General features: G+C 34.9%; 2 protein-coding genes across 2 annotated transcripts in view; one reads left to right on the forward strand and one right to left on the reverse strand.

Moving 5' to 3' along the window:
• The window catches only part of LOC136032841 (elongator complex protein 3-like), a 25,657-nt gene extending 12,750 nt beyond the window's left edge, over nt 1–12,907 (forward strand). Inside the window, exons 2-6 of the mRNA XM_065713251.1 lie at nt 2,004–2,221; nt 5,309–5,441; nt 9,310–9,437; nt 11,894–12,075; nt 12,772–12,907. Coding sequence (XP_065569323.1) covers nt 2,004–2,221; nt 5,309–5,441; nt 9,310–9,437; nt 11,894–12,075; nt 12,772–12,848 — 738 coding nt within the window. The 3' untranslated portion in view covers nt 12,849–12,907. The remainder of the gene's footprint in view (nt 1–2,003; nt 2,222–5,308; nt 5,442–9,309; nt 9,438–11,893; nt 12,076–12,771) is intronic.
• Nucleotides 12,853–19,190, reverse strand: LOC136032842 (coiled-coil domain-containing protein 25-like). The gene is made up of 3 exons (XM_065713252.1): nt 19,035–19,190; nt 15,028–15,230; nt 12,853–12,996 (listed from the first exon to the last, which is right to left on the reverse strand). The coding sequence occupies exons 1-3, from the start codon at nt 19,128–19,130 to the stop codon at nt 12,921–12,923; spliced, it is 375 nt and encodes a 124-aa protein (XP_065569324.1). The 5' UTR covers nt 19,131–19,190; the 3' UTR covers nt 12,853–12,920.
• Between the last annotated feature and the right edge of the window lie 494 nt (nt 19,191–19,684).

Here is a 19,684-nt window from a genome sequence, read left to right on the forward strand (position 1 = left end):
GGATTTGTTGGTTGCGGTGATTCCTAGTGTATTGTGGTATTTGAAAATTCGTTTTTGGTGATGTGGACATCTTTTTTTTTAGAATATCTGTCAAGAAAGGAGGTTGTCTTATGTTTATAAGTGGTTGAAAATTTCTATTTGGCGAGAAGAATTTCTTGTATTTATTGATGTTTTGGGTTTTGTATTAAACTGCAAGAATGTCTAGTGTTTTCGGTGTCTGAGAGTGTTCTTTCAGTGGAATATTCTTATTTTGATGTTCCAAAATGTCTGTTTGGCTGTCTAAAGTTTGTTGATGCTTGAGAATTTCAGTTTAGTGAGGAGAATGTGAAGTCTTTATAATAACTCAGAACGTGTTTTAGAGGGAATAATGTCTAGTGTTTTAATATCTGTTTGATGGGGAGGAAAGTTGAGCTGCTTAATGTCTTTTTGTTTACTTCTGTCTTCAGTTGAAGAATGTCCTTAGCTTTGTTTTAGAAAAACTTGGATCAACCTGGCTTTCTAATACTTATTTCAAATTCAATAGCTAAAATACGAAGGTTTTAGGGAAGTTATCTGTATTTTTGGATAAAAAAATAGAGTCGAATCAAGGCAACATTTTATTGTTTACATTTAGAAGTTACTCTCTTAAGCTTCAATTCAACAGGGCTTGAACCTTCGAAACTTGGCTTTAGGGTGGCATTGGGGATGAGTATAGCTCCTTTTTAATTTTGGGGGCTCCTCTCCTTAGTCCACGTTCAGTTATGATGTCCAGATGTTCTTCTTTTTTTACGCATTGTGCACAAATTTCTCTTCCAGGAAACCGTTCCTCTAGCATTATGCAAGCAAAAAATAAATAAAAAATATGGTAACTTTTTATAAATACAAGGAGGACATGTTTTTGATTACTGGGATGATAATGTGTAGGGCCACTGACAAAAAAAACGGAAAAAAATCGTTTATATGTCATCTCCATCCCGAAAGAAAGCAGTTGAAGTCTCAAGCGGTGAAATTTTATAATTTAGCTCATCAACCTTCATACCTCCTCATCGTTTCTGCTTGACCGTTTTAAGTGAATATCAAAACATAATTTTGTGATTAATAAATTGCCTTCTGGCGCAAGAACTTCAAGAGGGAAAGATGGTATGTGTGTACAAAAAACAAAAAAAAAACAAAACAAAAAACGAACAAACAAAAGCCGTTGACCAGGACTTGGTCTATTTACAAACTCTTTGAGGATGGTTTAGTATAACTTAATGAAAAACGTAAAATTAAGATTTGGGGAATGGCATTCAATGAGTTAGTCTCTACGACAATATAAAAAAAAAACAATTCAGTCAAAATACCTATATTATAAAAAGGAATTATTTTTAATATGAATTTAGATCGAATAAAACTTTACATAAAGAGAATATTATATGGATCAGTTAAATTTAATAAACAATGCGGAGTCTCATTTTAAGATTAGAGATTTAGCTCGAAAGACCTAGACTCCTACAGGCCCAGGGTTTTAATAGACTTGCTCTGTAAAATTAGAAGTAGTACAACCAACTGCGTCCAAACATCTAATTCTGCAGCCTTCAAATGGGTTTGGATTCAAGCTTTTCTGATTGAGCTTGGATGATTTTTCGTAATTCTTTTTTTTTAGAATAAATTAATTTTTTCTTTTTTATTGTGGGAGACACGATGGGCCACCATTTGGGAAAGATTTGAAATAGTAAAATATGCCAACGTGAGAAAGCCCCCCTGTGGTGGGAGGACGCCCTTAATTCTGGGAAATACTTTTTCTTTTTTTAATGGATTGTTTTATCTTCGTAGCACATGGTGGTTTGAAGTGTGCCCGGCTTAGCTGCTATTTAATCTTTTTAAAAAGAATAGTAGGTGATGTCTGTGGTTAAATTTTTGTTGAAGGTTTCGTCACTGAGAGGAGTGAAGGTGGGGATTTAAAAAGTAGTATTTTAAAGTTATTGTAGGGAAAGTAAAACTCCATACTAAATTTGACTGGGATATTCTTCTTTTTCTTCCAGGAATTTTTTGAGAATCCTGCCTTTCGTGCCGACGGCTTAAAGATATATCCTACATTAGTTATTCGTGGTACAGGTCTATATGAGCTTTGGAAGACTGGACGGTATCAAAGCTATCCTCCTAATACGCTTGTGGACCTTGTTGCACGTATTCTTGCCCTTGTTCCTCCTTGGACGAGGGTATATCGTGTGCAACGAGACATACCTATGCCTCTTGTCAGGTAAGCTTGATCTTAATGTGTCGCACGAGGTGTCTAATTTGTAATCTTTTTTCAAACGAGTTAATTCAAGTCTCTGCAGTATGTTTACCGTGAAAGAGCTGCTAAATGGGCTTGATCTCATGAAGACCATATTTCATAATGGTTTTACAAACTAAGCCGCAAGGAAAGATTATGTACAATAATAATAATTTATGTATACACAAGCCAGCAAGGACCGTGACAAAAACGAGTAAGACACCAACCGACAAGTAACATCATTTGAGGGGATTCGATACAGAAAAAAACAGCCTGTCTCATCCTTTATAAACCTGCTTTGTTTGTGTGGAAAAACTCTTTAGAATTGACTGGGCGATCTTGCCGTAACTTGTAGAGCTTAATTAAGATGTGGAAATAAACGACTGAAGACTAAAAGCCCACTAATCTGCTGATCTTCTATTCCAGAAATTTTGAACAAATGTTTAACTTCTCTCGTTCTATGCTGAAGATAGAGATCTTTCTCCATCTTCCCTAAAATCTGTCCCTAAAATCCCCTTAGTCCCTAAAATCTTTGTATGAATAATTTTACAAATTTTGTATACCTGGTAAAAAAAAACACCAGAAATCAGCTCAAAAGAGATGTAGTTTGATCAGTTTGGCAACTTTGGACGGTGCCTGTGGTGCCTTTGTTTGCAAACCTTGCCTGACAAAATTTCATCGTCTTTTCTATCAAGTTTCATACTCAAACCACAATTTCCCAATAGCTTTCAATGATGACAAGTCCACTGGGAGAATTCGCTTATAATCCCTTTGTCTTTGTGATGTTCAGCCAACGTCAAGGCTCACAAAATGATTTTCAAGGTATCGAATTCTTTTAATATCTAACGCATAAATACGTAAATGTAATGTAACAAAATCCTACAAAAAACCATTGGTGATTCATTGTCTCAGGAATTTCCCCAGCTTACGAATTGCCCAAGCAACTATCATTTCTCATTGCCCAATTATTATTATCAATAAACTTTACCCCCCTCAAAAATTATTTCCTTAAATCTGCCTTTGCACTCCTCTACAAAATGAAATAGGCTTTCTCCACACATTAAGCAAAAGTAAGGACCATTTTTGTGCCATGGAATAGTGGCTGATTTATCTTGGAATGTCCTCAGAGATTTTCTTTATATGCGCCATATTTCAATAATAAATTTACAAGCTAAGTAACAAAAGGGCAGTGCTCCTTAGATAAGACTGGGACACGATTAAAAAAATACCAGATCGAATAATTTGAGTGATGGCCATTGCAGAAATTGAAAGAGGACGGGTGGAGTGAAAGCACTTGCCAATGTGGCACCATCAGGTGGCTTGATTAATAGTAGCTATTTTAACATCCTGTGTTGCACTTTGCTGGTAATTATGGAATCTTATTGGAACTTCATGATGCCTGGATAAGAGAATTTGTTTTAGGGGAGGGGGGCAGGTCCGAAAAAGGTGCAAAAATAGGTGAAATGAAAACACGTCAAGATTTCAGGGGATGGAGTTGTAGGGTTAGATTTGGGAAGAGAATGTCAGGCTTGATGACTTCCGTTTGGAATGGAAAAATAATCACAGGGGTTCCATTGCGTTTTCTGGCTTTCTATATATGAGCCTCATTTTTAAGTTTTTCACCTTGCATTATTTTTAATGCTTTGTTTTGCAAAATTTAAGAAACAAATGTTGATCGATCTTTAATTTTATATCAAAAGATATGTTTCACTTCACTGAAAAGAAATTTTTTAGTTGCTGAAAATACTACTTTTGCATCGATGGAGCTGTACCTAGAGATCTTAAGTGATCTTTAGAGATCTTAAGTGATCTTAAGTGATTAAGAGATCTGAAGTGACGAAATCAATGTTTCCATTCACTCATCTTCGTACCTCTAAGACTGGGTTGAATTAAACTTTTATCTCTGCAATGATCCCATAGGACCTACAGATAAATCTGATAGATATTCCCTGATAGGACATGCTCCAGCATTAGAACCGGCCAAATGTGAGTCATACACATGGTCAAAACTTAGTTGTTTTTGTTGTTGTTTTTTTAATTGAAATATTGTAGTTAATGCTATTTTACTAAGGACTGCCCAGTTATCTTTCTGCACTTCAAGACGTGTGATCAAGACGTGGATTGGTCAAACGTGATGAAATAATCGTTTCGATGTAACGGGCTTAAAAATTACCTTAAGAATTGTCAGAAATTCAAAAAAAGGTAAATGAAGAAATAGAAGATTTGTTAGATTTTGAATAATTAGGTGCCCGAATTAGATTGTAAGACCAATAATTAAAAATTTAATGAGAAACAGGAGAGTTGGAGTTAAGTCGCATTTAAAAGATAGGGAACCATAGTTATGCGGACCAAACTAATTTATTTCAACAAAGTGGTGGTTTGATAAGATTTACTGTTTGAAGGAATTACATAGCAGAATAAAAGTAGTTGCTTCCTTGGCACGGCCCTTTGTGGCCAGGTTAGCTGTATAGGGCTTGAGAATTCCATATGCAGGGCTTGAGTATGATAAATACTTACAAAACGAATTCCAGGTCGTCTCGGGGCAACCACCATCGCTACGCACAATCATTACATCATTGACTGTCACTTGCGTTATGAATAAAAGTTGTCTTGAGAAATTCACCGTCTTTTGTGCACACTAACTACCTATTTAATTCGTAACTATCCACTTAACTCATAAGCAGTAATAAGCAAGACTGGCGAACTATAAGTAGCTTTCCCAGTCCATTAATTCTTTTTGAATAAGTAATGTATCTACTATAGCCCAAACGTCCAAGGCCAGTTAAAGATGATACTTTCTCCGTGCTTTGCTTGGCAAAATTTGCATTTTTGGTGTCTTTAATTCGTCATTGATTTGCTTTACAGTCTAGCTATGGAGTTGACCTCAACAAGCTTGTTTGGTCTGCAGTTGCGTATAGCAACCTTGAGTAGCTCTAATTCATAGCCTGCTGCGACTATTGTTCATAATCTACCTGTTCTACATGTTTGCTCTGGGGTTGAACGTCGTAACCCTGCATGGGTAAAATTTATGTTTTTATACAACCTCACTTCTTTATTCTTTTTTTGTTTCAGTTCTGGGGTTGAGCATGGCAACTTGAGAGAATTAGCTTTAGCAAGAATGAAAGATTTTGGAACTGAATGCCGTGATGTCAGAACTAGAGAAGTAGGAATCCAAGAGATTCATCAAAAAGTCCGACCATATGAGGTATGAATTTATCCCAGTAACTGACTTTTGATCAGCTTGATCAGCTAGAAATCTTTTGATCAGCGTTGCTATCTGAACCTCTATAAATCAATCACTACAACTAATCTGCCATGCTAAGATAGTTATAAAAGAGACAAGTAAACCCTGAAAGCTTGCTTGTGAGGGGTGGAGTGAAACAGAACTAAATCCCATTGGGAGAGACAGGTAGGGAAAGAGAGAACGAAGGGGATCAAAGGATATTAGGAGATGGCAGGAAGGAAAAAGGGAATTGAGAAACAAGAGAAACTGATTGCAACTCAATGCTTTAAATTAAATTTAAATTTAAAAAAAGACGATAATCTCTTCTTATTTCTAGGAAGAACATTAAAAGAACAATTTAGACTGATACTGGCGGGATTGGGACTCAAAGGTAAGATGGCGGTGCGATAAGATTTACTTTTTGAAGGAATTACATGGCAGAATAAAAGTAGTAGCTTCCTTGGAACGGCCCTTCTTGGCCAGGTTAGCTGTATAGGGCTTGGGAACTCCGTCTGTAGGGCTTGAGTGTGTCTGACTGTGTTGCTTGTGTGTGGAACTTATTAACCTAAACCATTGGAGAATGACCTTAAAGGAACCAAAATGTGGGCTGATAAGCATCTTAGCTGATGATTTCATCACGGGAAAATGAAGAAAACGAAACTACAATGAATAACTAAGGTGTTGAGGACCAAAACAAATAACTATGGGCTAAACAAAGGACAAACTTTAAAAAACACATCGAAAATTAGTTTATGTGTATTTCGTTACTTTCGAGTCGGACAGAAATTAGGGGGGGAGGTTCAAATCCCCAATCCCCTGCCCTACTCCTCCTGTGTACGGCCTTGATCAGCAGAGAGTAATAGTTACTTTGATGTAACATGCTAGACCGCCTTTAAAGTAATCAAACGTATGTGGTTAATTTGATTTCGAACCGACAAGGGAGAACCAGCATATTCATTTGAAAATTATGCTTAGTTTACTTGAGGTGTAATGTCATTACCGAAATATAAACCATAGGAGGGGCTTGTACCTATATTCATCACACCACAAAGCCACCATAGCTGTCTTTCCTTTGCCTTCATCCTAATCTGTCCTGAACTTCACTCTTCAACCTCCCCTCCCCCTGACATTCATAAATCTTTCTTTATGAACTATTTCCATCCCATTTGAGGCCGTCATGTTTTTTGTTTGGTCCAGCTGGATTGTTAATGACCCATTCAAAATAAGATTTTACTAATACCGAAATTTAGCTAGTAATAATTTAACCAGAACTTTTTCTGGTTAATTTTGAAATTACCTAGGATTCTTCAGCTAATAAAACAAACAAGAAATTCTAAAAGACTGAATTGGCTAAAATTAGGAATAGTTATAGGTTGTTGCGAATGGGGCTTAACAAGAACAATTTTGGCAAACATCCATCCTTTATTCACAAAATGTGGGATCGGGCCACATTTTTCGCAGAGCTATATTGCATGATGATATGCAGTCGTTCAAACGAGTTTACACAATGGACTCTTAAAATGAATATGTACACTTTTCGTGATATAGCTTGAGTACTTACCTGCAAGTCAGTGGAATGATTGAAGATAGGTTTGTGGGCGACCGATTGATTACTGTTGGCTAAAGTCGTTATTTATGCTTGAGATTTAGCACCTGTGCAAGTCCAAAAAACTATAGAAAGCTGCCATGGGAATTTTAACGTATTTGTATTAGAAACAAGTTGAAACTGAAATCCTGGTTTTGCTTCGTGAGCACTTGTTCTTGTGTTTTTCTTGATAGTATTTTTTTAATGATTTATAGTTCTTGGGCTAAACTGTTTATTCTGAAGAATAAAAAAAAACGATTAGGATGATCTTGGTTCGGGGTCACGAATAAAGAGGGACTCGCCCAATGGAAAAAAATATGTGCTATATTTCACTGATGTAGGAAAAATAGTTCTACCTTAGATCTTCAATTTTTTTTTTTTTTTTAAATATATCAAATATATCAAACTTCTGACATTTTCGGTAGCCTTATGCTACTTTAAGGCCATGCAAAAAAACGTCTTTTTCAAGTTTATGCTGTCCAGGAAACCACTATAACAAAAATTCTGAAGTTCCTTGATCTTTTCTTTTTTATCTAGTGGCAAATATTATTTTTAAACTTTCATTATTTATTTCATTCAATTTATCAGATGAGGACAACTATGTATTGTAAAATCAAAATATCCAAAAAAAATTCGTTATATCGTATAAAAATGTCACCACATTTGAGAGTTTTGATCTGTTTTTCGTGTTTATTGTGGCATTTCTAAAGCCTAATCAATTAAATTATCGACGCCAATAATAGAGAGAAAATAAAAAGAAAATGTTGCCGCCTTTAATCCTCATTTCAGAGTACTTAAAGATTATGCGCTGTCTGCCCTATCTGTCTTCAATGTTCTTGTGGCACTGTGTCTCAGGTCGCATTATCTGTTAGAGAGGAAGTTGAAAGGTTGATCTTCCATGATTGGTTGAGACACCGTTGCCAGCAGTTGTATGCGTTATGGATTTTTCTTCTATTTTTTTCTCGAGTAATTATTTATGTAATTTTTGTTCGGTTTCTGGCAATATTGACACTAGAATACACTGACTTCAATAAGAGTCTTTATTCGGAGCACCAATGCCAGCTCGGCTACTGGGCTTTCTGCTTTTTTGTTGTTTTGTTTTTCAATAAATTATTACCCCCATTGAAAATAAACATCTAATGAGAAATATACAAAATAGTTTAGTATATTTTAGTTTAGACCTGGTCAAATGGCTTTAAATAAAATATTTAATACTAAAATTGTATTTAAAAAAAATATTTCAAAGTTTGGAATATTCTTAAGAGTTATTACTTTCAAGTCTCTAGTCTTGTAATTTTTTTTCTCGCTGTTTGTCAATAAAATAAAAAGCTTACGAGGTGGCTGTGATTTTGGCTTGAGTGTCAATATTCACAACCCTACTATTTGAATCATGATTGCCAACTCCTGACGTCCAAAAAGATTGCAAATCAAGGCCAAAAAAAGAGTGATTGTCACTCTTCCATGTCCCCTCCGATGTAAAAAAAAAAGAATGCATTTCACACAAAAGTGTGCTAGTTGGCAACCCCGATTTGATTTGCATTTTTCCTCTTAAAAGTCTGAAAACCAAGGGTCGATCCACAAGGAACCCTGTATATCCAAGTCTTTCCCAACAGCAATTCATTGCCTAGTTTTCGAGTTTATTTAACAGTAAATTATTACAGAAACGGTTCAAAATAGTCTCCCCTGTAAGCTTTCTAGTGAATACAATTTTCTGTCTAGTGAAATTTTTTTAAACAGTCATTTCCAGTTCTCGTGTGCTTATTTTTCTGTCTAATTAGCCTTTTTGCGATACATTTTTTTTACGTTTGCCATTTAATCAAAAAAGAAGGAATTAAACTGAAATCCCCTCCTTGCCAAGAAATCAAAATTCCCATTCGACATCTCTTCGATAAACAGAAAACTAGTCTGATGCTTTTGTTCAAAAGCCGAATCAAACGCTACTTTTCTGGGTTTGAGATCTTTTTGTGTTCGAGTAATTCTTATACAGTTTGTCATGTATTATTTTCTTTGGTTGGTGGAAACATGAATTAAAAACAAATTGATCTATTTACAGAGGGACGGATCCAAGGTGCGATTTCAAGGGCACGTGCCCCCTCCCTTTGAAGCTCGAAAATGCTCTAATTACAGTATCGGAGGTGTGTAAATGGCGATTGGGAAGCCAAATTTTATCAGTTCCTCTCCAAACAGTATTTCTATATCTGTCCCTGTATTCATGTGCTTTTTTTACCTCTCTGTAGCCTCTTATTTTCTCTTTTTCATCTGTAGGTGGAACTTGTTCGAAGAGACTATGTTGCTAACAATGGATGGGAAACATTTTTGTCGTATGAAGATCCACAGCAAGATATACTCATTGGATTGTTAAGACTCAGAAAATGTTCGGATGACACATTTCGGCAAGTGTTTTAATTATTTGAGTTGATTTCGAGTGGATTTTGATGTTTGTAATTGCTTTTATGTGTAAAGTTTTAGTCTGGATTTTGAAAAAAGAAAAGTCAAATTTCGCTTTAGTTGCCGTATTCCATATCAACCAATGAGAAAAATGGTCATGATAGAATTATTCTATTCAGTTCGTATCATGGTTAGAAAATTATTTCGCTTGTGATTAGTCTTATGTTCAAAGATTTTTGATGGGTTTTGACAGGTATCAAATTTCGCTTTTGTAGCTGAATCTCAAATTCGTAGATAGAAAAAAAATGCCATAGGGCCAAATATTCCGTTTGCTTCTTAGTGGAAAATTTATTTTTCCCGCCTTGCAAAATTTTCTTTAAAGTAATTGAAAGCTTTCAATATAAGTGCTCTGAACAGCGTAAAGCTGGTATTTTCCTAAGATAAATATTCAAAGAAGTTGAGTACGTGCTCAGGTTAGAATTAGCGCCTGGACCCTCCCCTGAAATTTTTGTGGTTTTACTATTTTCTTTTAGATTTTGCTTGATGTTACGTATAATTCGCCTGTTTTGCGTAAGTCCATTCCAATAAAATTATGTTTGAAGGGTTCAGGGAAGACAAATTAATTAGTTCTCTGTCCGCAAGTCTTTTTTCAAACTGTTCGTAATAAAGAGTAAGGAGTGAGCTTTGTCAGCAGAAACCGAAACTCTAAAAAAGCGAAGCTGGGTAATCCACATCAGAATAATCTGCTTTTAGTGGTAATTCCGATATACGTAGTTCATTAAGGATACTATTGGTATCAAAATTCCATTTTTTAGAGTTTTGTTTACTATTGAGCCGGGTCGTTCTTTACTACAGTTCGTTACCACGAACTGTTTGATATGGTTCCCTATCAAAATTTATTAGTTAAAAAACCTTCATAAATTTGTGTTAGGAAGAATGCCCCTAAAAAGGGAAAGTGTTCTTGATGGACACATCATCACATCATCATCATCATCAACAATCACATCATCAAAGTCTGGGAATCCAAAACAGGAGGTATCTAGCCATATATACAAAACACAAAATTTTACATTTATTTTGAGAAGGGTGATCACAGATGTGTCTTTGTTTTTGTTTCATTTTTCCACCAGGAGCGATTGTATCAAACCGGTCGTCGTAGAATATCAGGAGGTTTATCATTTTTATTGAATCTTACAGCGTTAGTGTCTTTTTAAGCAACAAAAGAAGTTTTGCCACAACAAAGCTGGTGATTTCTGCCATGTAAAACCACAATTATGGTCCGACTAGTGCTACACATGTAATCGAGTGAAAGTTCTCAGACAATGAATCCGTCTAAAACTATGGAAAAAGATCTTCACTTGGCCCCCAAGTTTCAGATACAATATTGTCGCGCGGTGAGGCATTAATCCCTAAACATCTATATTCTCGATAGAAAATGAGAGAACGGTTATAGCGGAAAATCCACGCAGTAGTACTAACGGTTATGCTAAATTCATTATAGAAAATTCGTTAAAATGTCGTCTTTCAAAAACTGTCAAAAGCAGAACTCTCGAGCAATTATAAATATACTTATACATAAAACAACACTTGTACCTTTGAGAAAAATCTACTTCGGCTGAGAACCGAAGATTCACTTAAGAATATTTCACCACAAGCTTAAAGACTTGATCTTTTTCTAGGCATATTTTATAATAAATGTTATCTTGCCTAGGCTGTGTAATCTCTGTTAAAAATTCATGGATGCTAGAAGACCCATCCTGCATCAAACGATAGTTAACGTTGCTTTTTTTTTGGGGGGGGGGGTCTATTCAGCACAGCTTGAAAAACTGCATATGGAATAATTCTTAATTGGATTTTGATCAAAATGTCACATACAATGTGTGCACGCAAAAACTGCGTCCTACTACTTTGTACTCTCATTTTAATATTTTACTCCCTTTTTTACTATTCCTTCTTAGTCTATCCGTGATCCTATGAATTGATTCAGTCAACCGTATCTATAATATTCATTAGTGTCTATCAATCTTATGAACGAATCGATTTCCTTTGTATCCTGCTATTCAAAGCCGTTTTGTTAGTAATATCCATATGCAGCCAACAACAAATGGTAAACAATAAGAGTATATATTGTAAGTATAGAGTAGTATAAGTATACTATAGTAGCAGTATAAGTAGTAAGTAGGTAGTAAATAAGTAAGTAGTATAAGTAGTAAGTAGGTAGTAAGTAAGTAGTATAAGTAGTAAAAGTAGTATAAAGTATACTATAAGTAAAGTAAGTATAAAGTAAACAATAAGAGTACAACATCATATACCTCACGCAAGACTTTGAGGGTGGGAATGCACGGATAATCTTTTCCTGGGTTATTGCAGCCATGAAAAAAAAACTAGAAATTTAAACAGGTTTTTATTTATTTTTTTTCGTGCAATGACAGAATGATCTGATTAAAATTTAATTTTTTAGGCCTGAATTAAAGAATGGTGTATCGATAGTTCGAGAGCTTCATGTTTATGGGTCTGTTGTTCCCGTCAGTGCAAGGGATCCGCGAAAATTCCAACATCAAGGTTTTGGTACTCTACTCATGGAAGAAGCAGAAAGAATCGCCTTAGAGGAACATGGATCCCATAAAATCGCTGTTATATCAGGTAAACAGTTTGAATTAAACTGTGAAAGGATAAGGGCTGTACGTTGCGCTAGCTTTTCTAGGGGAAGGAAACTTGCCCTAATTACTAGGGAAAATTACTAGAAAATTACTAATTATTAGGAAAAATTAATTGGCCTCGATAAAAATGACTAAGAGAGTAAACGTACTAAACTTGCGTCTTCATTTGATAAAAAGAAATAGCTATGAATGCGAAGTTACTCAACACATATCTTTATTTGGCTTTTTGAAAGTTGAGACTCACCTGAGGGACCTAAATTACTAGTTGAATTAGCTAAATTCTCCAAATTAAAGGAAGATCAATGCGAAGTTACGTAGCGTCTTCATTTTACTTTACCCGTGTAAAATATCAAACTGACTTTCAGCTTTTCGAGGGGTAAACGATAAAAAAGTGTGATTTTGATTTGAAAGAATTTAGATGAAGCTTACTTCCATCTTACAATTTATAGCGATTAAAATATTCCAAAAAAGCACATCGGAAAGCCAAAAATAGCATAATTTGCTACAAGAAAAACCTTCACTGTGGAGATAGATAAGCCACTAGTAGCCTGGCATCCTAAATGGGCACCTACAATTGATGTGTGTCAAAACGTTCCATTTTTGTGCTGTTCTATCTTTCAATTTACTTCATTTAATCATGTATACTTTTCCTGTTTTAACACAGTTTTTTATTTTCTAGGAGTGGGAACGAGAAACTACTACCGGAAGTTAGGATATGAATTAGAAGGCCCTTACATGGTAAAATTTCTCCTGTAAACTCTTGTTCGTTGGTTGTAAAATTTTTTATTCAATTATAATACAAATTACGAAAATCAGCAACTTTCTTCTTTACATAAAGTCGTCAGAATCGTTGCCATCTTTGTTAGACTGCATGCTTTCGACTTTAAGTAACTTGTCATAGCTCCTAAAAAAGAGAAAGCAATAACTATATATTCACCGAATTTTATCGTTTTGTAGTATTTTTTTTTTTCTCAAAAATAATACAATGAGTAGCCAGACTAGAGTAACTGTCTTCCCTTATATGGAAAATATGTTTCAAGATGGAAGAAGTAATGAATGAATGAATGAATGACTGTATTTAAAGCCATTTTTCAGGCCGTATACATACATATATAACAACAAACAAACTAAATTATATGCAGAAGTAATGAGTAATGTAATGCAGAAATTAATGTGCAGAAGTAACTCAACGCTAAACCTAAACCACAGATTCAAAAGTATAACCGAAATTTCTCCATAACCCACAGTCTTGAGGAAGTGACGTAAGCCAGTGGGCATTTTTTTTTTTTTTTTACCATTAAAAAGCGTCAAAATACAAATTTTAGTTCCTTTTGACCAAAATGGCAGCCTTGATATACTGATCAGTAGCGACGCATTAAATGGTGAGTGGATACCCTTACCAATCGATTTTGTCGTTGAAAAAGATCACTGGAAATAGTAGCATTTGCGTCAACCAAGCTCTCGTCCAGCTTTCAATAATAGTTCTATATGTCAAAGCCAGAGGAATATATAATAAGAAAAAGTAAAGCCGCATTTTACTAATCTATGTTATTATGTGATAAGGCTAGCTCCGTATCAATCTGAATTCTAAAGGAAACTTCTGGAATCATAAAACCCAGGTAGATCCCTCAGCAAAACAAGAAATGATACTCCCTGCCTCTCAGTTAGACAGTGTTTCCTCTTCTTTTTCCTTATTCCATTTGGCAGTACTATACTGCTTGTGACAAAGGCGTTCGGCTTTTTCAGTTCAATTGAGCACTATTCTGTTATACCGAATTAAAATAAGATCTCCACGAAAGACAGATTTATAGTTAGACAATTTTAAGTTCTGACGATTGGCGATGTCTGTGAAGTTGCTAGATGTCTCCTTTTCTATCGGTTTTTATTGTTCTATTTTTCTGTCTCTATCAACGCAGTCACCTTTTCTAGTCTAGCTTATACTAGCAATTACTCAAACCAGATCTCTATTTGAATAAAAAACTGGTTACCCAAAAACCGAACTTGCTCAAAATTTGGTTTTGTCCTTGAGATGCTTTGAATTTAAGACAGTAAAAGAATTTCAGTATTTGAAACAGTACAACAAAAGGGCATCAAAGATAATAGAAAATTATACACAGAATTCTGAAGTCTTGCAAAAATCCGGTTGAAAAATTTGTTTTGGATCTGACATGTCAAATATACAGCCATGAGGGGCGGTCAGTGCACTGAGATGCGGCCAACCTACAGAATAAATCCGCTTTTTTATCCGAAACATTTCAAATACTAACTCAACATCATGCAGCCCATTCCGATGCAGACTAGCTTGAGTGTAGTCAGCACTTGTAGTCGTCAAGAATCCGGAAATATTCACAAATAAAAAAAGTAATCAGATGTAATCCGTACCAGTTCAAATCCACTGATAAAACTTGATAGGCAACAGTAAAAGATGCCGAAAAAAAATTCACTGGTACGATCCCAGCAAAACTTGTTTGGCCTCGGCAAAAGCATGACTGAGCTGGCCTCAGAAAAATTTACTGAGGTCAGTAAATGTTACTATCTTAACTAAAGAGCATGGGTAACTTATAGGAGTGGAAACTGGCTCTTGTGTCGGGCAAAAAACATCAACACCATCTAGATTGTGGCTACATTTGGCATTTTTTTAAGCTTTCTTACCGTATTCTTGTCAGGAACTGAGATCAGACACTTAAAACCGCGCTAACTAGCGTTACAAATAGCATAAATAATACCAGTGAAATAATAGCATTAATTATTTCTGTTAGTATATTTAAAAAAAAATACCAAGTATCGCCAAACGCTAGTTAGCGCCTTTTTTGCCGATAATAGCGCCATCTCTCACTCTTGTATGTTACCCATACTCTTTGATCTTAACTCTTAAAGAGATTTGCAAACACAAAAATGGTTGCGTAACAGAAGGAACGAAATTAAAAAAAAATACCTTTGCTCTGCTTCTTCTTTTCGTCTTTTTTCTTCTTCCTTTTCACGCTGGTTTTGCTCTCTTAATAATCGTTTCTTATCCTCTCTTTCCGCGGCATCTCGGGCCTCTCTCACAGCTCTCAAATCAACCTCTCTAATTTCTTTGGTCTTGTTCAATCGATTGACTATTTCATTGATTCGTTTTTCAACTCGAATTTTATAAACCTACTCAATATGTGTTCGTTAATAAATGGAATAACCAGGTAATCTTTTAAGATTATGATGCTTGTAAAATTGAAGCCAAAACTTCGAATTTCTTGATTAAAAAAAGAAGAAGTTCTTTGCAACGGAGTGTGAGCTACGAGCGACTCGTGCTAATAGTAGACAAAATACTACAAAAAGAGGCTTCGATAACAATATATACATCAAAATAATCTGCATATTATGGTGACTCCAGATATGTAAAACCTAATTTGATTAGCATTAGGAAAAGGGGGGGGGGAAACACCACCAATAAGGGGAGTAACTGTAATGAAAACTAAATCATCAATTCCAGCACATCAGAGAACCCTATTACAAAGGTTTCAAGCACTTACTACGAAAATGTGCTACAGTCTGTGTGTGTTGTTGTTGGTTTTTTTGGGTTGTTTTTTTTTTTTTTTTTTTTTTTTTTTTTTTTTTTTTTTTTTTTTTTTTTTTTTTTTTTTTTTTTTTTTTTTTTATGGGTAATGGTATCGAACCAAGGTCCTAAAACATTGAAAGGGGATTATTTAAACTGAAACTGAAGGTTCTGGAGCCCCTTTTAGGTAGCAAAAGATATTATGCCATAGAAACTGGCGTTTTTTGCATCTTGAAGCATAAACTGACAAAGAGGGTCGAAATACAACCGAATAAAAATGTTAAGATAGACGATCGATTTAAAAGTATCGAAGAGCTATATAATAAGCTTCGAAGTTTCAGACGGCATAAAGCCCCGCGGTGGCACATCCGCTCCTAAATATACATGCAGTCCATACAAAATAAGCGGTTAATACAAAGAATTATTTTAAGGCTTCATTTAACTGTGACGAATGATTTAAAGCTTCATAAAAATATGAATGGCGGAGTGTGTCACTCGGGTGTTGGTCATATGGTAGGAAAGGGTATGCTGGAAGCCTCAAAAAGCATCAAAATAGACAAAAATCTTATAATTACATTTGCAAAACTATGAAGTGTAGCAGATAAAAGATTACATTCACAGGCATACCTGCGCCGACGGCGGGAGTGGTAATGGTGGGAAGCCATATCAAATAAAAGAGTTGTTCGAAATATTTCTTTTTGAAACCATGATCTAAAGATTATTGTTGATATTATATACCTCTCCCCCTCCCTTACTACAGTGATCAAAGCGCTGTAATACGGATGGTAAACTTAAATATAAGAGAATGGTTGAGGGGGTGGGGAGGGGCTGGTTTGCAGATTTTTCTTTAGATTACGAAAACCATGGATCAAACAGTCCGCAGTAACCAAAGGTATTTAAAGGCCGATCACCGTCAAAAGAAACTAAAACTCTAAGTGACGGCGTTCGTAAAGTCGTTCGCAAAGTGTGTTTCCGTAAAGTTTTCACCGCTCATATGAGCCTTGTACTTTACGTGCGTTTTAAGCAGCAAACCATCCAAGTTTCTGAAGCATTTCATAATTCGGAGAAAAGGTCTTGAAGAAATAAGGAGCTTGGGGTGTGAGTATAGTTTAATGAGGCATAAGGGCTTGTTATATATTCTGTTTTGAGGATCAAGCATATCAGGATTCCTATTTTCTTGTGATCAGTTTTGTATCAGTTTTTCTTATTTTCTTGTGAAGTTGACAGTGGTGCCAGAAATCCTGGCAAGAATTCAGTCCCATAGCACCCTAGATATTTAGTGCAAAATATTGAAACTAATTGCCAAACCACTGGTGTCTACTACACTTGAAACAGCACATCTTCAGTTTCCTGATCCCACATTTCCAAATCTGTTAAAAAGTTTTGCTCTTGAACTCTTTTCCTATTTTTATGAACTTTACGAAAAAAGTTAACTAAAGTTTAACTTTAATGCTTGCTCACGTAAAGGTTTACGGAAGGCTAACGAAGCAACTTTACGAACGCCGTCTGTTAGAAAAAGGAACTAAACAACTCTAAACAAGAGTGCCATCTAGCTGAAAAACAAGGAATGAAATTCAACATATATGAGAACCTTTAAACTACTATCTACAAGAACGAAGTGTCTTATTTCTCCGAAGAATAATGGTCACACATGCGTGTTTTTCTTTCCAGTGTGGTCATACCAAACCGGTAGTTGTATATTCTAGAAAAGATCTCATTGAATGGAAATTTAAAAATTTTGGGCCCATTCAGTCTAGAAATAGATATGATACCAGAGCAAAATGACGATTTCTGGCATTTCGTCTGTTATCAAACATGAAGTGGGAAAACTATTGAAAGAGCATTTACATTGCCTCCAAGGCTCACAGGCAATGCTGTCGCGAGGAAATACTACAAGATGTTTTTTTTTTAGACCTACATCCTCAAACTTTCCATGAGAGGGGCTCAGATCATTTGGATGACCACTCACATGAATGTCGATTTGACCATGATCTTGGCTTCACTTGGAATAGTATATATATATATATAGTATATATATATATATATATATATATATATATATATATATATATATATATATATATATATATATATATATATATATATATATATATATATATATATATATATATATATATATATATATATATATATATATATATATATATATATATATATATATATATATATATATATATATATATACGAAAAGAACATATACTCGTATAAAACATGCATATTTTGTGTCATATCATCGTGCTAAGGCACAAAAGAAAAGGGAAAATAAGATATCTCAACTTTCTGCGGGAACACTTTCTTTGTCGAGGATTTAAATGAGAATTCGAAAACTAAACTTTTAGTAAGTGGCTTGATAATGGGGCTTCAATTTGGTGCACGGTACGTCATATTATATTATACAATCCTGAGCTAGAATTACTCAAACTTTTTTTTGTTCAAATCATGGCCGGGTTCTCTTTCTCGAAGTGAACACGCCTCTGCAAGTGCAACCAGGTGCCAATGCTCATTTTCTGACACATTTCCCAGAAGAAACAAAAATGCTAGATTCAAAGACGACACTTTTGATTCGGGCATACCTAATACCCAATACTTCATTTCGGGCATGGCAACGCATTCATAAAATACAAAGGAAAACAACATAAAATACTTTCTTGGCCCCCTAAACGCATCTTAGATATAATGAACTATCTAAAAATTTTCTTCTTTTGGTTGTTTCAAAATTATGAAGCTTTTAGGGCACTACCACTCTTATATCAGTGTTGTCACGGCGAACGTTGAAAATAAATAAAAAAACAATTAGTTAAATTTGACAAAGCATTTCTTCCTCAGAAATTCAAGTTTAACAATCTACTGATTCCCAAAGACAACTGAACCTTTGAAGGAATTGGTGCTTCTATTTTAGCTTTTTTGCACATGTTTCACCTACGTTTTTATTTATTTTTTTTTTAATTTATTTTTAATTTATTTTATTTTAATTTAGCGCTCGTTACTACCAAAAATAGCACAACTGTGCATGGAGATCTTTTTCGCTTAGGTTTGAGTTGGTTTTCTAGTTGGTTTAGGTTTGAGTTGGTTTAGGTTTTTTGGTTAGGTTTAGGTTTGAGTTGGTTTTCTAGTTGGTTTAGGTTTGAGTTGGTTTTGAGTTGGTTAGGTTTTCTAATTTTTTATGATGTACATGCTTGTGTAAAATTCATTTCACGTATAAGCTTCATCCATTAAAACAAATATTTTTGAAAAAATATTTTAAGGTCAAAATGTTCTTATCTTTCAATTAGCCCAGCCCGATTTTTAAATCTAGTTTCGTTTTCTAGTTAACTTCAACTCTTTTTTTAGTATCATTCCTAGTACATCTTATACTGACCGTATGCCCATAAAATTGTTTTGTTACTTACTTCTTTATCTTTATGAAAACCAACTTGACCAGGTTCCATACCAGGGGTTTTCTTCAAATTTGTCCACATTGTATAAACTACATCAATGTTATTCATCTTATTTCCTTGGATACTGCAAAAGTGAATCACGATTATATTTCAACTGAACAACTTAGTAATAGCGTAAAAAATGAAAATACAAAATTTAGGTTGAGTAACCTAAATTAGGTGAGCCAGGATTATCCCAGTAAGTTGAGTAAGTGCTTTATAAGTATATAAAAAAAACGAATATATTTTCTGAGCCATATTCTTCTAGATTCTTTAAAGTGAATTCCAGTTTATACCTTGATTTCACTCCTGAGTTTCCTAGTTAAGTTCCGTTATATTTCCTGTGCTACATTCTGACAGTTTCTTGAGGAGGATTGCCACAGAACTCCATAGTCAATTGCCACAATTGCCAGTAGGTTCACTGAGCCATGTTCTCTAAAAATTTTCAGACAAACTCTAGCAGATTTGAGTAAGAAGTCCCATATCCTGGTATACCGCAGGAGTCGAATTCAGTAGATTACCTTGGCAAAGTTCTGAAGCTGAAGCATATTTTCTTAGTAATAATCCGAAAATTTCTTATAACCATTATGTTTAGGCACATTTTACACCCGCACCCTACTGGG

Source organism: Artemia franciscana, chromosome 11 (genome assembly GCF_032884065.1).
Source record: "Artemia franciscana chromosome 11, ASM3288406v1, whole genome shotgun sequence".
NCBI lineage: Eukaryota > Metazoa > Arthropoda > Branchiopoda > Anostraca > Artemiidae > Artemia > Artemia franciscana.